This window comes from Vigna umbellata, chromosome 3 (genome assembly GCF_029865625.1).
Source record: "Vigna umbellata cultivar VRB3 chromosome 3, Vumbellata_1.0, whole genome shotgun sequence".
NCBI classification, from domain to species: domain Eukaryota; kingdom Viridiplantae; phylum Streptophyta; class Magnoliopsida; order Fabales; family Fabaceae; genus Vigna; species Vigna umbellata.
The window spans coordinates 19,558,451-19,575,418 of NC_142167.1; the positions used below are offsets into that span (position 1 = coordinate 19,558,451).

Here is a 16,968-nt window from a genome sequence, read left to right on the forward strand (position 1 = left end):
AAGACTGACAAAATAAATTCTTGAAGAGAAAATATCAAATGGATACATCATATAAATTGAAAGAAATTTTAAAAAAAAACATAAAAGAATACAAGACATTCAATTATAAATAGAGGTAAGTCTTTTATTTTATAATTATATATAAGAATATGTGAAAATCATAAAATCAAGATTCTCTATTATTTCATAACTTTAGAAGCATGAAATTGCTCGAAAGTTACTATTATGATCAACCATTAATCTTATCTGAAAAGTGAATATTAGGAGGAGAGTCTATGTGGTTGGTTAATCATAATAATTTTTCTTGTAAAAAATCAATTTAAAAATTAACAGGTGCAAATTTAAATTTTACAAGTAATTTTCTTCCGTGTTTTAAATTCACAAGTAAATTATTAAAAACAAAATTTCAACCAAATTTTCCTGTAAAATTAAATTTATAAACATATTTTTTTACTAATATTTTTATAAGAAATTCCACAAGAACTCTTTTATAATAAACTTTTAAAAGCATGTAACTGTTATTCTGTGTCTAGCATTATTATATACAAAATATTAAATATCTATAAAAAATCTAAAACAGTAATCAGAAAAGATAATAAAAACACACATGTCATTTTCTTAGCAAATCATGTAAAATGATCTCAAATCCGAATAACAAAATTCAGCCATTTAAGACAAAAATTCATTACGTGTAAGTTTAAAAACTGACACGTGTCCCACTTTTTTTATAAATTGTTTTTATTTTCCTCCAAACCCACTCTGTTTAAAAACAATTTTTTTTAACAAGTTTTTATAATAAATTATGTGTCGCTGGTTATGTATATTTAAAATTGATCGACCATATGTTAAAAAAACATTTTTTTTTCATACATTTGTTAGGTTAATATTTCTCTGTTCATTCGTTATCTGGCTTTCTCTTTTTTTTTCTTTCATTTCATTTTTATGTTTTTTTATCTGTGGTTTTGTTTGTTTCCCTAATATTTGATTGTATTCATTTTCTTTTGTTAAGGACATCTTTGGTTTGTCTAATTTTTGCATTGTTGTTCTTCTTTTTGCTTTGAAATGGTGCTATTGTAAAAGGTTGTTTGCTTCAAATATATGTTTTTTCTTTTTAATCAGTTGTTGACTTTTTTTGTGCTTATTTTTTTTTTCTTCAAGGACTGTTACCTTTGTTGTTAAAGGTAAGTTTATATAAATTAAATTGGGGTGATTTATACAATAAAAATTTTTTGGTAAAATTTTTTTTCATCCAATTTGAAAGTCTGAAAGTTTTTCTAACCACACAAGAGCTGTATTATTCAAATTGCCCAATCAATCATCCGGTCACAGTTCCACGTGACAAAGAAGAAGAATTATTAATCGATAACATAATTCTAATTTATAAAAGTAATTATAATCTTTTCTCTTATTTTCATAAAAGAAAAAGACTGTATAACTCAGTATATTATATAGTTTATTAAGTAGTAATATTTTTTCCACGACTTATTAGACTCATAGGTCCTTAGAAGTTTAGTAGTTGTACAAGCCTGAACCTCTTGTTCATAAGAAGTAGACAATTTACACATACCCATAACAAGTTTTGTATTAACTAGTACCTCCAGACACAGTACTTATTGTAGCAAGCAGACATCAGAAACAACATACGTAAGCACAACACGATCACATCACATGGTTGAAAGACCGTGCTGTTCAACTTTGGGAACCAAGATGAGATTATCCGCTGGGAAAAAGTGGCACACAGAAGTGGTTCCTGGTTCAACCTTCAGAACTTGAAATGAAACATGACCATGACCCCAATGGGAGGTATCCATGTGACAAACAACCATAGCTTCCACCCTATCCCCGTTTTCACCACCAAGTGCCACCTTATACATCTTGTTCTCACTCTCTTGGCTGTGACAGTAGAAAACAGCATAAGGGTAAGGCATGGTGTGGCAAGCCACCATCTTGGAAGCTGGGATCTCTACTATGTTTTCGAAAGTGTAGTTTTGGAAAGTGACACTGGATTTGGTTTGGTGGGAGGTGGTGAAAACTTGAAGTTCGTGTGTGAAGCCAAGAATGGTTTGAGCAAAGTCAAGCATGGATTCTAAAGAGGTGGCGCAGAACTTTACCTCTCCTTTGATGGCTTTACTCTCACATTCCCTCAGGGTGTCTTCCATGGCTTTGGCTTGGGGAGAGTTTGCAGAAAAAGAGAACACTTTTAGGAGGTTTGGGAGTTCGTTCAATGAGAAAGGGAGTGACTCAGCTTCTTCTCTCGGCCATAACTTCGGGGAGGTTGCAGGGTCCCTCTTGGGAAAATAAACTGCCATTGTTTTTCCAATCTTCAAATCTTCCAAGGTGAGGAACACCATCACAGAAGGGTTCATGTGATCCATGTGGGAATGAACATGTGCTTGTTCATGTTCTGTGTGCACTGTTTCATGATTCTCATCAGAGATTGCTTCCAAGATTTTGTTTTCTGTTCCACTTCCAACCAATTCCCTGGCTCTAGAACACTGCACAAAAGTTCAACAAAGAATACTGGTTAGCTTGGAACGAAACGAAATCTCAAGGAAGATATTGGCATAATAATGTACCGTGATTATCAGTAGAAGAAGAAAGATGATCCACGGCTTATATTTTTCGCCCATGTTTCTGCTTGCATGCACTGAACACTATCTTCAACTTTGCCTACGATAACAAAACCACCGTCCTATAGTGGCTTGAAACAGATCCTGTAAAGAATTGCTCACGGACCAATCATATTACACTCGATACATGTTTTCATTTACCTCGTTTTCCCATACTTTTCATAACATTAATAATAAATAATAATTAATAAAAACATATTCATAGCCACCAAAAGGTACCCTAACACCTAATATACATGTAGAGAAAAAATAAAAATATTTTAATTAATATATGTATATGTTATACTCTCTTCGAATGTGATAGAAGATGAATCTATAGACATGTGTCCTAATTTTGTAAATAACTATTTCTTACACAAAATATTGTTTTTATTAGTTGATAAAGTATAACTTTTTTCATTGGCTTGAAACTAAAAGAATTACATAAACATAAAGTGAAGAAAAATGTTATTTGTTTTTATAATTTAGTACGGTGGTATAAGGGAATTTTTATTGTCTTGTTGGGCAAATACTTTTTTATTTTAATTTTGTAATCTTATAGTGTAATATAAATTTAAGAATAGTGTTTATTTTAAAATTAAGATGACTAATGAAAAAATGCTTAACTTTTTTTTTGTAGGTTGATTGATTCATACATTAATGTTGTTTATATACAAACAAAATAAGCAGTCTCACCACATAAAAATTTGGTTAAACAAATTAGTTAATCTAAATAATCGTCTGTAAAGATAATCTTGACGAACATAAATGATCAATATTAAATCAAAAAGTGATATCATTATTGAATAATGATATATTTTGCTATTATTGGGAAATCACACCTACTACCATTTCCTATAAAAGAAGGTACAATTATTGAGCAATTAACTATTTTTTATTTATTAATTAATTTAAAAATTTGCTTATAAATTATGAGTAATGTTTTTAGTTGAATATTCGGATGAAAGAATTTAGGTCCATGACTCATAACCTGCATGTTATATTTATATGTTGTATTTGGGCAGGTATGAACTTATTTTCGAGCAAAATTCTCGACGCTATTTGAAGGGTAGATGGGTTTGGCTAGCAAATAATAAATAGATTCAACTCAAATATATTTGGATAAAATATATTAAATAAAAAATAATAATTAATGATATTTTGATTTGTTCTAAGACTATTTCATATTAGTTTCTTATTGATTATGATTTTAAAAAGTTGTTTTAATTTGATTGAATTCACTTAAACTTAATTAATTATGAGAGACTTGTAAATATGTAAATTGTATATGTCAATTTTTATAAGATGCAGTTGTTACCAATGATTTTTTTTTTATAATAAATATATGAAGCATGTTCAACTCTAGCGATTATATATTAACAATATTAATAATGTATTATATGTATTAACAATAATAATCATATATATATATATATATATATATATATATATTAATAAAAGTAATAATATATATTAACGACTCTATTAAAACGAACACCAATGCTCTTATAACTTTTTCCAAACAAATTATCGAAGCTACTTGATTTAACTTAATTGATTTATTTCCAGTTAGAGAGAAAGGGAAACGATAATGTGATTTTTCATATTACACTGAAGCCCAGATATTTATTTATTGACATGTACTAGCTTTTCTTAAATTCTTAATAAGCTGTAACATTGATATTTGATCATTTACAAAATATCGTAAATTTGAGTCTACTAAACTTAAATATCTAATAGAACATTTTAACTATTTTATTTTTATTTTTTATAATAATAGAACATTTTTATTATTAAAATTTGTTGTATTTGATGTTTTTTTATATAAATAAGGCTGATAAATGAGTTTTCTGAATATTTTTTGTGAGTTTTATAAAGTTTTAAGAAATATTCGTAAAAGAAGTTCTTCGAAATATAATTTTGTTTATGATATTTTGATATAAGCATGATGTTAATAATTTAGTTATTAGGTGTTTGTCTAAAATATATTAAATTATTGGGAGTGAAAGAAACCCATCCTTAGTCACATGAACCCATCCTTAGTCCAATGTGTTTGTATTATTGTCGTCGTGATGCTCTTTTTTTTTCTTCCTTTATATAGAAAGATATTCTCTAATCCGACACGATCAAACAACTCTTGTCGCATTGTTCATAGAAATATAGATATTGATCTACTCATTGTCCCAAATGTAATATATTTTATTCGATTGTTTGTTTTATATGTAAATCTTCTTCACATTACCTAATATATTTGTATGATTTTACAAAGTAGTTATATAATATAGGATTTGTCGCAGTCAGCAGTATCAAAAGAAAATCCTAAGATATAATTGAAAATTAAAGAACACAAAACGTTTTGAAACAACCTACGAGGTAATATAGTATATTTAAGATTTAACCCAATCATCTAAGAAATCATCTTGAATCGTGAAGCCTATATCTGTTTTTTTCTTTTTAGTAAATAACATTTATGGTGTGCTTAACAGTGGATCTAATACTCCATGGCATGAGTCTATAAGGTGACACCCTTCCTCTCATTTTTTACATCAAAAAAAGGTGAAAAAGGAGGAGACAAATTCTAAAATATATTATTGCTACTTGTGTTTTAGAAAATAAATAGAATTGAAACACTTTTATCTTGTTGCACTGTAATTTCATCATTTGTTTATTATAAAATGTTTAGTATGAGGAAAATCTTTGGTTTTCTAAGGGATCTTGATTTCTTTTTTTTAGAAAATATTGGTGGGAAACATTTTGATAATTTTTTTACCTGTATATTTTCAATTAAATTGTTCACATTGAAAAATTAACTTTTCTACAGTTTTATCAATAATTGTTTAATTATAAATAATTATGATTTTTTCAAACTATTTAATGTTTATTTTTGTTAGAAATAGGCTTTATCCTAACTCAATCCTATAAAATTGGTATGTAAGATAAGGTTTGCATCCACTTAAATGGGACTTCTAACGCATCCCTTCACATCGAGATATAGACATTTCGAACGTGAGAGTAAAATGTCCACATAAATCTCGCTAGGAAAGGCTTCAACCATGGTTCTGATATCATGTTAGAAGTGAGTTTTAGTCTAACTCAACCTTACAAAACTAACTTAAGATAATGTTTGGATCCACTCATATATTATAATTTGACTTTATCTCTATGATTTAGACTTTCAAATAGTCTTCGGGACTAGTTTCATAAAAAAAAAAGTTTGAATTGAACTATTTCTATTTATAAATGAAAAAAAAAATTGTTAAATTGATGGATAATAATGCAATAAATAATTTTCAGTGTAAAATTAAATATCAATTTAATGGTATTCCCAATAAAGGGTATATGACAACTATAACGTGTAATATAATAAGTAGAAAGATTCTTCATGATTCAATCTATTATATTTCGAATTCTACAATAATTCTTCAATAAATCGAGAAAACACAATACATAGATCTTGAACTGTACAAGATCTTTTATTATTACTTATGAAATCCTGACACCTGTAATCCTCTTGACAATCTCAGTTATGTTGAAATAAACTATATAATTTTTTTTAAAAAAAAAACAATATCTCTTGAAATTTTTTCTCACGTGAATATTTACTGTATTAGAGTTAAGTACAAACAAGAAGTTTATAATTAGAGGCACTTTATTTCGTTTAACTAGCTGTGAAAAGAAAGCCCGAACTCAGGGTATTATAAATTTTTAAAATTTCATCTTTATTTCTAAAAATTGTGGGAGAAATCTAAAAATTGAATCTGAAAATTGTGTTGAGATATGTAATTTAAACCTAATTCAATTTTATAAAATTTTAGTTTATTAGATGAAGTTTATATTTATATATTCTAAATTAACATTATTTATAATTAACGTAAAATTTTTAACAATAAATTAGAAGTCAACCAATAAATAATTTAATTAAAAATTTTATAGACACTTTGTGTCTTGTATTTGTTTAATCAATATATGGTTATATGTTATCTAAAAGCCTTCAGTTTAAATAATCATAGGGAGAAGTTAGTTGTTTCCTCCATATACTTCTACTTCATTATTTCACTCATAACGAAATACAAGTATTTTTGTTTGAGCTAAGCACTAAAACAAATCACAGTATCCAATTTTGATACGGTTAAACAATTTTAAAAAAAAATAAAGATATTTATTATTTTTAAGATATAAATTGTTTGTATAAACTGTTTTGATCTTACTTTTAATATAAAATCTTAAAATTTATAAATTTTCTTTTTTTCTTTACGTGATTCATCTTTAGTCTTGAAACTTTTAATTCATTTTTAAAGTTTTAATCTTATTTCCATAATTTTTAAATCGTTAGACATATCATTTGACACATTTTTAATATACTTAAATCTTAAATTATTTCAATCATTTTTAAATCATTACCTGCTATGTCATTTGCACACTTTTAATATGGCTAAATATTAGAATCAATACCCAAATTTAACACACTGATATGTAAATTTCAAGAGACAAATATCCTTGGAGAAAAGTTATGCATTTATTTATTATTATCTTCATTCGGGTGGACCAAATAATTATGTGCCAGCTCTTTCAGTAATTTTCTAGCCATTTCAGCATTAAATTAACTCAAGAATATGCTATCTATCACATGCTGGCTATAAATAGCAAGTTGATATCTTCCTAAAATCATAAAGAGATTTTCTATAGTATCACAATGAGGCCTTCTCTTGCTATGTTTTCTCTTCTATTTGCTTTCTTGGTATGTTCACCTTCTTTCACACTTTTATATTTTCCTTTATTGTCTTAACAATATTTTATTATTACCTATTCCACATGGTATTCAGGAGTCTAAATCAAAGTGGGTAATCAACAAATAATTAGTTCGTCTTTTCTATACATGATTAAACATTTTTAATTATTTTATTTTAAATGTGTATTATATAGATTGATCAGAATCATAGATAAACAACTATTCAAAATCATAGAATATATATTGAAATAATTTGGAGTGAATGATTTAAAACAAGCGTGATAAAATTAATATGAGAAAAAATTGACATGCCAAAATGATTTATTTACTGTGTTAAACTATTCAAACGTAGTCCAAGGTTATTTTTAACATATATGTCGTAAAATAGCAATTTATCTAATGTTTTGGCTATGTTTATAAAGTAAGTATAGCTTTATTTTTGTTCTTAAACCTGATTTCATACTAATTAAAGACGTCAGTTAATTATATTAAATTTTATTTCCTCTTGATATTATGTTTAAAATATTTCCTTGAAAGAATTATAAAAGATAAAATTGCAATTATAAGCTAACCATTAATTAAAATTGAAGCATTTCATGAAAATGTTGTTAAATAAAGAGCATTTCAAAAGTTATTTGCATTTGAGAAAAAAAGGGGTGTGTGTTTTTATTGTTGATGAACGAGAAAAGAGAAAGTATAAGAAAAATGTAGAAGTCATGATTATTTGTAGATGTGTTAAATAATATTAATCCTAGTTTTAAACAACTCTATTATTTTCAGTGATGGAATTATCTAATGTTGGTATGAAATTATATTGTGATTCGTCATCTTGAGGATTTAGAGAAATTTGACGTACTTTTTTTTTCTCTTATGATAATTTGTGTGGAGAAGTTAAGTGGCACCATAGAAGCAAGGAAAGATCCTGGGCAGTATTGGAAAGAGATAATGAAAGACCAGCAAATGCCAGAAGGACTTCAAGGCCTTCTTCCATTTCAATATGAAAATCATCCCAAGACTCAAGAGCAATCTGTTAAAGATTCCAAGCATGAATGTGAAGAGCCTCTTGAACCTCGACCAAGTATTACTAAATATAATGATTTGGAACCTCGACCAAGTGTTACTAAATACGATGATTTTGAAGTCAAGTTAAGTGCTAACGAAAAAGATGATTTTGAACCTAGACCAAGTACTACAAAGTACAATGATTTTGAACCAAGACCAAGCACTACAGAATACAATGATTTTGAACCAAGACCAAGCACTACAAAGTATAATGATTTTGAACCAAGACCAAGCACTACAAAGTACAATGATTTTGAACCAAGACCAAGCACTACAAAGTACAATGATTTTGAACCAAGACCAAGCACTACAAAGTATAATGATTTTGAACCAAGACCAAGCACTACAAAGTACAATGATTTTGAACCAAGACCAAGCACTACAAAGTACAATGATTTTGAACCAAGACCAAGTACCACAAAGTATGATGATTTTGAACCAAGGCCAAATGTTTCCAAATATGATTATTAGCTCTTGAAAAAGAGAAGTCACTCAAGAACATCGTACTCTTATCTTTGTATCAAATGAATAACTTGTGTGAAATATTATCATCTCTAAATAATTTCAACTATCTTTCTAAAAATGGCTTATACAAATTTTAGTATTATTTTACAAATTTCAATATACATAAGAAAAAATTTATAAACACAATAATGAAATATTCTTTTAACATAACTCAAACACATTATAGATAAATAATAGTAACATCCATAATAAATATGATTGTTTAATCATGGAAATTTTGGAAGAATATACATTCTATTAATTTCTTTTAAGATTTAATTTAGATACATTTACAATGTAAATTAATACTGTTATATAATCACGAAATACATGTAGGTGAGATTATTTATAACAGCCATTTTAAAAATATTATATTCATCATGATTTTTATTTGATTGATGGTATAAAAATATTTACATCGATGATTCATTAATGTGTTAAAAGGTAAGTATATTATCTTAGTTGAATAATGAAATATTTAATCCATGGATACTGTGTTTCATAATTTTTAATTTATCATAATTTGAAATAGATAAACAAAAAAAAAATAGTATTTGATTAGAAGAGGAATAATAAAAGTAAAAATGAGATCAAATAAGAATAAGGTTGTAGAAAAATGGTCCCAAGTTGCTTGTTAGAGTAAAAAAATATTTTAAATTTGTATAATGAAAAAGTAATTATGTTTATCTTTGTGTTCAACTTTTGTTTATTTTATGTATTTATTATTATTTTCAATTAAGTTTCAATTTTATCATAAATTTGAACTTTTAATTGAATTTTTATTAATTTTTGTGATCAATTAATCATTCAAATTTTTGTATTCTTTAATTTAAGTTTCTATTTTTTAATACTTTTGTTAGATAGGTAATGCAAATATTATTTTTATTTAATTGTCTCCACTTCTTTAAAAATGTTAGATTTTATAGTTATTGCATATTGGAATTAATTCGCACCAAGTCACCAACAAATTCAATTACTCCACTAATTGATAAATTTATTTAATTTTTAAATAATTTTTTTAAAATAGTACATTAATCCAACCTATAAAAAAAATAATCTACTTAATTTATTTAAAAATAAAAACACCTCTAGAAAAACAAATTAAAGCAATTATACTTCATAGTTATTTGATATGCACTCAATAAAATTATTAAATTTTAAAAAATTAATAAATATACTTACCTATAAAAATAATTACAACACAATGTCTTATAAAAACTCCTTTATATTATTATGGTTTAAGTAAGTTGTGTTAAAAGTGTTGTAGTTTAAGTAAATTGTGTTAAAACGAGAAATTGGGTTGATTCACAACCGATAAGAAGTGAATCGAATGTTCTAAGAAAAGCAAAGTCTTTATGTAAAAAATGAAAAACTTCTTAAAAGTGGTTGATAGATAATTTAGATTATTACTTTTTTATAATTATATTTGAATCAATAAAAACTTTACAATAAGTTTTTTTTTATATAATAATATATAAAAATTTATGAAAAATATGATTTCATAAATTAAAATATAAAATTGATTACGTTACGGTTGAATTAGGATTTCTTTATTTATTTCTAACACGAACCTATATATTTCTATTATTTCATTCTCATATACAATGAGCAGTGATCCACACAATAATGAAGGGTCCTATAAAGATTATGTTGATTTATCGTCAATTATTCACCTCTTATTACAGGGTTTCAGGGGTTTAAAAGTCTTGAAAATTGACCCTTTGTCATGCTTCATTCTTTTTCCTTAGATATTTTATTATTATTTTTTGTTGCGTAACAGCCTTTTATTTTCAATTTTTTCAATCTTTGTAAGATGTTGTTCCCAACACCACCACGAACTGCAGTATCTTTTCATTCCTATTTTGTCATTTAGTAAAATTTTAGGATTAAACCCTTCTTTAGTCCTAATTTTTGTATGAAAATCTCAGTTGGGTCATCATTTTTTCAACTGTCTCAATTGGGTCATATTTTTTGTAAAAATGAACACATTTTACCCTAACCGTTAAGTGTTCTTTGACGGCGTTAGCAGTTGCTGACCTATGCACGCTAATGTAGAATTGTTTTATTACGTGGAATTTTCTTTTTAAAATTAAGAGTTTTTTGACGTGGCTCATCCAAATCTGGTCAGATTCCCTTCACCACCCACTTCACTGGACTCACTCTCCCATGGACCTCGTTGGCGGAGCTTCGCCGGCCCAAGTCATTAGCAGACATGCCATTGATTGGGTAATTAAAAAGATAAAAACCATTGAGCGAGCCCTACTCGTCGCGCCTTCATCGTCGATCGTTGCCACTATGCCGCACCGAACGATCGCTGCCGCTATGCCGCCATTTGTGAGAGAATGAAATCTGTCATGGTTGAGTAGTGCACCGAAGGAGAAGAAGAGCAGAAACAGAATGCGAAAACCAAAAATGGCAAGACCTGATGTGCGAAATGCCACTGTCTGTGCCTTCTCGACCTGAACCAGGAAGAAGAAGAAACCAGAAAATTGAATTTTCCTTAAGGTTCAGGAGCATTAGGGTTTCAAATTGGGAATTTTTCCAATTTAGATTTCAGATTTTAATTAGGGTTCTTAAAAGAGATTTTCTGGAGGATTAAATTCCAGAAACATAATTGGGATTTTAATTTCCAATTTTATCATAAACGTTAAAGTTTCCCGAATTGGATTTATCATTAATGCTAATTGGTTTGGGTTTCATATCCTGGAGAACCAATTCGATCCACCAAGAAATCAAAAACAGAAGAGCATCATCTTCCTCCATTCATTTATTCATTCATCATTTTTTCCTGCATTTTTCTCCCAACAAAGCTGTCTGAAAAGCCTGGGTGAAAGGAGAGGGTCCAACACCACCAACAACAAGGGAAAATTTTTTGGGATATAATACCAGGTCACTGGAACAACAATATTTTTGGTAAGTGTTGGAGGAGGGGTCGTGGGAAGTAGCCGCTATGTTTGTGGAGTTTATCGATTAGGGATGGGAGAGAGAAGAGGATGCGAGAGAGGTTGCAAAGGTTAGGGTCAGAGGAGAAGACGGCGTGGGACTTGGCTTCGAGGTCGAGGAACGTGTCAATGACAGTGCTGGGTGTGAAGGGCTTTGGAAGCTTCTTTGACACCTTCAATTTTGATAAGCCATATCATCATTCTTTAATTTAAATAAAATTTCTACGTAATCAAACAATATATGTCAGCATAAACACGTCAGCTATATTTAACGCCGTCAGAGAACACTTAACGGTTAGGGTAAAATGTGTTCATTTTTACACAAAATATGACCGAATCGAGACAATTGAAAAAATGATGACCCAACTGAGATTTTCATACAAAAATTAGGACCAAGAGAGGGTTTAAACCAAAATTTTACTTTTAGGATTAATATTTTTTAACTTCTATCCACTCAAATAAAATGACCTATTTCTGGTCCCGGGATGAATGCATACAGCACGACAATCATAAAATCTCTTCTTTGCACACAAGTTCTTCTTTCTTTCTTTAACGTTCACTTCTTCCTCTCTTTCATTCTTTTACGAGAGTGTGGTGGAGTTTCATTTGGTGGTGTGAGAGTGTGCTTAGTGGGAGGTTGCAAAGGTCCATGGTGGAGCAAGAATCCAATGTTGCGAGAGGTTGGTGTCAACAGATATCCATTTATGTCGACGGATGTCGTATATCTGTTGAAGGCCAAACAGATATCTCAGATCCGCTTTGGCCTTCGCGGGCTCTGGTTCAGGTGGTTCAAGCGAGCAACAACATTGGGGATTCAAAGCAAACACACAGCTTTAAACCAAACAACACAGCACATATTTACATACATATACAAATTAAACATCTAACATGCAATCAAAACTACAAATGCAAAGAAAATGAATCTAGGATGGAGATGAAACCGCAACGAAACCAGATCCACGGGCTCCTCGACAAAACCAGATCCACGCTCCTCTTCTGCGTCCTCCACACCAGGAATCAACACCAATGGAAACAAAGAAACCGAAAAGGAAATGAGGAAGAGAAGAGTGAACAAAAAACAAAAAGAATAAAGAAGAAAAGCTGAAATGGAAATGGAAAGAGGAGATAACAGTGCGAGATGTGGTGGTGAGTTGCAGCGCTGCTAAGTGGTAAAGTTAGGGTTTTGGAATATATTAAAAAATTCTAAAAGGTAAAAATAAAAAAGTTTTAATATTAAGGGTAATTTTGAAAATAAAATATATTGGGGAGGTGGAGGAAACAAGGGTTAGTGGTGGGGAGCAACACCCTCCTTTATATTTTTATTGCAAATAATGAAACCTTATTCTGGACGGCTTAAGCCCATTAACATGGTTCTGTTTACCAAAATGTTAGCATGGGCTACAAAGGCCCGATATAGAACAAACCAGAAAAAAAAAGAAAACCAACAAACAACACTAAGATAAAAAGAAAATAATAAAAACATTCAAATGTATTGAAAGTCAAATAAAAATGAGTGCTGAAGTATTAAGAAACGTTTTCCAAATAATATCAGAAAACGAATATTGAATGATAAAAGAAAAGTCTAAATTTTATTTATTCATCGATGTATTAAGCTAATATTATGCCACAAATATAAATCCATCTAAGTTTATTTTTATAATTTATCCAGATAACTAGTTTTTAACAATAATATATATATATATATATATATATATATATATATATATATATATATATATATATAATCCACAATATAAAATATATTAGTACAATCATTTAAAAGATAAAATTATAAAAATATAACATTAATATATTCCTTAACTATAAGAATATAATATTTATATATTTCAAAATCAATGCACTTGGTTCTAAAACAAAACTATTTATTTAGAGAATTTAACAATTTTTAACATCTCGTACTGCTGACTTATATCTTTAGGAAAAAAAAATTAATTCGTATCTTTGTTAACAATAATAAGATAATTATTGTAAAAAGAAAAGACAAACACAAGTAAAATCACAACATAAGAGAAGATAATTTACAAAAGAAAGCTCATATACATTAATTTTATCATACATTGCAACATATTATTTATGTTTGGCTCTTTACACGGTAGAGACCACATGCATTGCTTTTACCCTTTTGCGTGACTGTATTGGTATCCTAAATAATATTTGATCAATTGATAAAAATTTTTTATTACATTGAAATATTTAAAAAGAGATTTAACAACAATACAATATCAATAAATCAAAATTAAAAGAGTCATAATATCAAATATTAAATATAATTTTAATTCTTAAATTTTGACACAAATTTGAATTTGTCCTTGTTTTTGATAATTCTTGAAATTTAAAAATGAATATTTAAACTTTCATGACGTTTCAAACTTACATTCGTTTAACATGTTCTAAATTGAATTTCAGTTTAAAACATCATTTAACACATAAAACAAATTAACTTTGTTAAGTTAAAAGAACATAATTATTTATTTTCAAATTTTGAAAACCAAATTTAAAAACTACAAATATATTTAATGCTAATATTAATTATTACTTTTCTATTTAAATAGGAATTATACTGTAATTTTATTTTTTCTATTGAACTTTTTATTTGAGTTTCTAAATCTCAACAAACAAGAGCTACCACTGTGATAACCTTATATAAATATTATCTTAAAAGTTTTATTGTAGCTAGAAAATATTGTAATATATATAAACAATTAACTTAAACATTTATTAAGTATGGTCAAATACAAATTTCAATACTAACTATCCAATTTTGATTAACCAATTTCATTGATCAAATTTTGAAGAATGTTTTAAAGTATTAAAAAAAGGAAAGTTTTATCCAATAACATTAAAGAACAACTACTTAATAGTTAAAAAATGTAAAAGACAATTCATTTATTGTTGTATTTAGCAATATGAAACAATAAATATGTTATATGCACCCATTCAAGTATATTTCATTGTAATAATCATGGTTTCTTTATATATTTAACGAAATTGTAAGTTATATATTCATAAATAAAAAAAACGGTTCTTATTGATTTATTTTTTAAAAGAAAAAATTACCTTCGTATAGTTAGTTCATGCTATACAAGTCAATAACTTTAAGAAAACGTAAACATTGAAATGTTTCGTATCACAGTCGTTTCATCAAAAGAAAAGTTGACTGTAATATATTTGAAATTAAAACTATACAATTAAAATACTTGGAATCCAATAAACACCATAATTAACAAGCTAAAATCTCATGTTTATGATAACTTAATTGGCATGATTAGAATTTGAATAACTAAAACTATATAATGATGTTTGTTTCTGCTGAATGGGATCGGAGAAAACGTCTGCTACCTCCGTCCAGAAACACTCCTTCTTCGCCGATCAATCCTTCTCCTCTAGTCTTCTATATGTTCGGTATCCGTGTAAATGAGTTGACCTGCAACAAACACTTCGACACTTTCCGGTCAGTTGTCCACTCTTGGTAGTAACCATGTTGAAGAACGAAAACCTTAATCAAACATGTATAATTTTGTGATGTCACACTGTTTTATGAAGAAGAAAAAACGTTGGAAAAAACCAAGCAACAAGTTGAAAACAAACAGAAGTACTTGTAATAATTTGACCTATAATCATTGTTCTTTGTGGGAACAATAGATTTTAAAGGACAGTTCGGATTTGACAACAAACTACCACGTAGTCCACTGTTTGGTTTCAGTTGCAAAACAGACAACTGCCACAGATATTAAATAAAGAATCTTTGACTCAACCTGGTTTTTGGGAAACTTGAATTCAGAGTATATCTGTTTAATTTCAACTACATCACACACGTGAAATCATCATCATTATAATCATCATTATTATATATACATCACAGCAAATGAATTTGTAATATTTGTCAACAGTATTTTGCCACACAACACATGATTTATCCATTATTTCATTTCAATGCTTTTGTTGATTATGTCATCTCATTATCCTCTTTTGCCTTCTCTTTTCCCATCCAATCACCACCATGCATATGCATTCTCCCTTTTCATATATCTCTCCGATTTCACTGTCTCTTTATATTTGGTGTGGTATAGATTAATTATATACCAAATAAGCTTTTTCTTCAACAATGAAATAAGCTTCTTAAATTGTAAATCCATTGTTTTGTTTTTTATGTTACAAAAAAAAATAGTCATGAGTAGTTTAAAGATATTGCATTTTTTAAATGTAAAATTATTTGAAATGCTTTCACTTCATTGGACGATAGTTTTATAACATGTTATAACTTTTAATTATATTTCACTTTTGATTACTACTCTGTATTTTTTTATTTGCCAGAAGGGCATTTTAAAGAGATTAGTAAAATTTAAAACTATTTTTCGTATGATTTATTGGTGTTTGTTAAATTTGATCTCTAAGGAATAAATCAATACTCCCTTTGGTCTTTAATACAAGGTACTTATAATATAATCACATATAATTATAAGTAAATTAATTTAATTGATTTTTGTAAATATTATCAATTTATCGAATTAATTTTCTTACTGATTATTTTGAAAATTTCACTGTTCGTTGATATAAAAATATAATATTCATAATATTTAAAAGAAGTAAATAAAGAAAAACAAATACACAGTTGGAGAGAAATTATAAAATACTTTGTAAAAATACCAATAATTTCCTATAAAAATATATCTTGTAATGAAAACTAAAAAATAATACTTTTTTATCATAAGTTTTCAAATTGAAATATCTAAACTACACTATTGAGTCTATCAAGGACGAGGTCTATCAGAGAGACACAATACCAAATGAGTGAGATATGAGTCCAACTATATAAGAGACTGACACCACCCTCTACTCAAAACCTTAAGGTAATGAGTTAATAAGTCTTTCACTTTTATATAATGTTTTACTTTCTCATTTTTATCCAACGTGTGACTTGGACTCATACTTAAATTTCAAACTAGACTTATCATTATTTTGATAAACTAGTTTGATGGACTATTTTATTTAGTACTGTTTCATTTTTTAAGGTGTGAATATCTGTACCAAAATGGCAAGTGAGACAATTTTATTTCTCTGGAGATAATGCATAAAAACATATTGGTAATATTTTTTTTAT

The 16,968-nt window shown here is 27.8% G+C and overlaps 2 protein-coding genes across 2 annotated transcripts; one reads left to right on the top strand and one right to left on the bottom strand.

The window, feature by feature from the left end:
- Window positions 1-1,428: 1,428 nt before the first annotated feature.
- LOC124841246 (BURP domain-containing protein BNM2A-like) lies at window positions 1,429-2,821 on the bottom strand. The gene is made up of 2 exons (XM_047317487.2): window positions 2,577-2,821; window positions 1,429-2,495 (listed from the first exon to the last, which is right to left on the bottom strand). The coding sequence occupies exons 1-2, from the start codon at window positions 2,628-2,630 to the stop codon at window positions 1,665-1,667; spliced, it is 885 nt and encodes a 294-aa protein (XP_047173443.2). The 5' UTR covers window positions 2,631-2,821; the 3' UTR covers window positions 1,429-1,664.
- A 4,430-nt stretch (window positions 2,822-7,251) lies between these two features.
- On the top strand, window positions 7,252-8,983 carry LOC124841238 (uncharacterized). Its single transcript, XM_047317477.2, has 2 exons — window positions 7,252-7,347; window positions 8,230-8,983. Exons 1-2 carry the CDS (start codon window positions 7,303-7,305, stop codon window positions 8,869-8,871), a joined length of 687 nt encoding a protein of 228 aa, XP_047173433.2. The 5' UTR covers window positions 7,252-7,302; the 3' UTR covers window positions 8,872-8,983.
- The last annotated feature ends 7,985 nt before the right edge of the window (window positions 8,984-16,968 follow it).

What these genes read in the sequence shown, in the direction of transcription:
- LOC124841246 (XM_047317487.2), bottom strand. Translation starts at nt 2,630, where the DNA reads ATGGGCGAAAAATATAAGCCGTGGATCATCTTTCTTCTTCTACTGATA. An exon ending in TTCTTCTACTGATAATCACG is followed by an intron (nt 2,496 to 2,576) that starts GTACATTATTAT and finishes ACTTTTGTGCAG; the next exon opens with TGTTCTAGAGCCAGGGAATT.
- LOC124841238 (XM_047317477.2), top strand. Translation starts at nt 7,303, where the DNA reads ATGAGGCCTTCTCTTGCTATGTTTTCTCTTCTATTTGCTTTCTTG. An exon ending in CTCTTCTATTTGCTTTCTTG is followed by an intron (nt 7,348 to 8,229) that starts GTATGTTCACCT and finishes TGTGTGGAGAAG; the next exon opens with TTAAGTGGCACCATAGAAGC.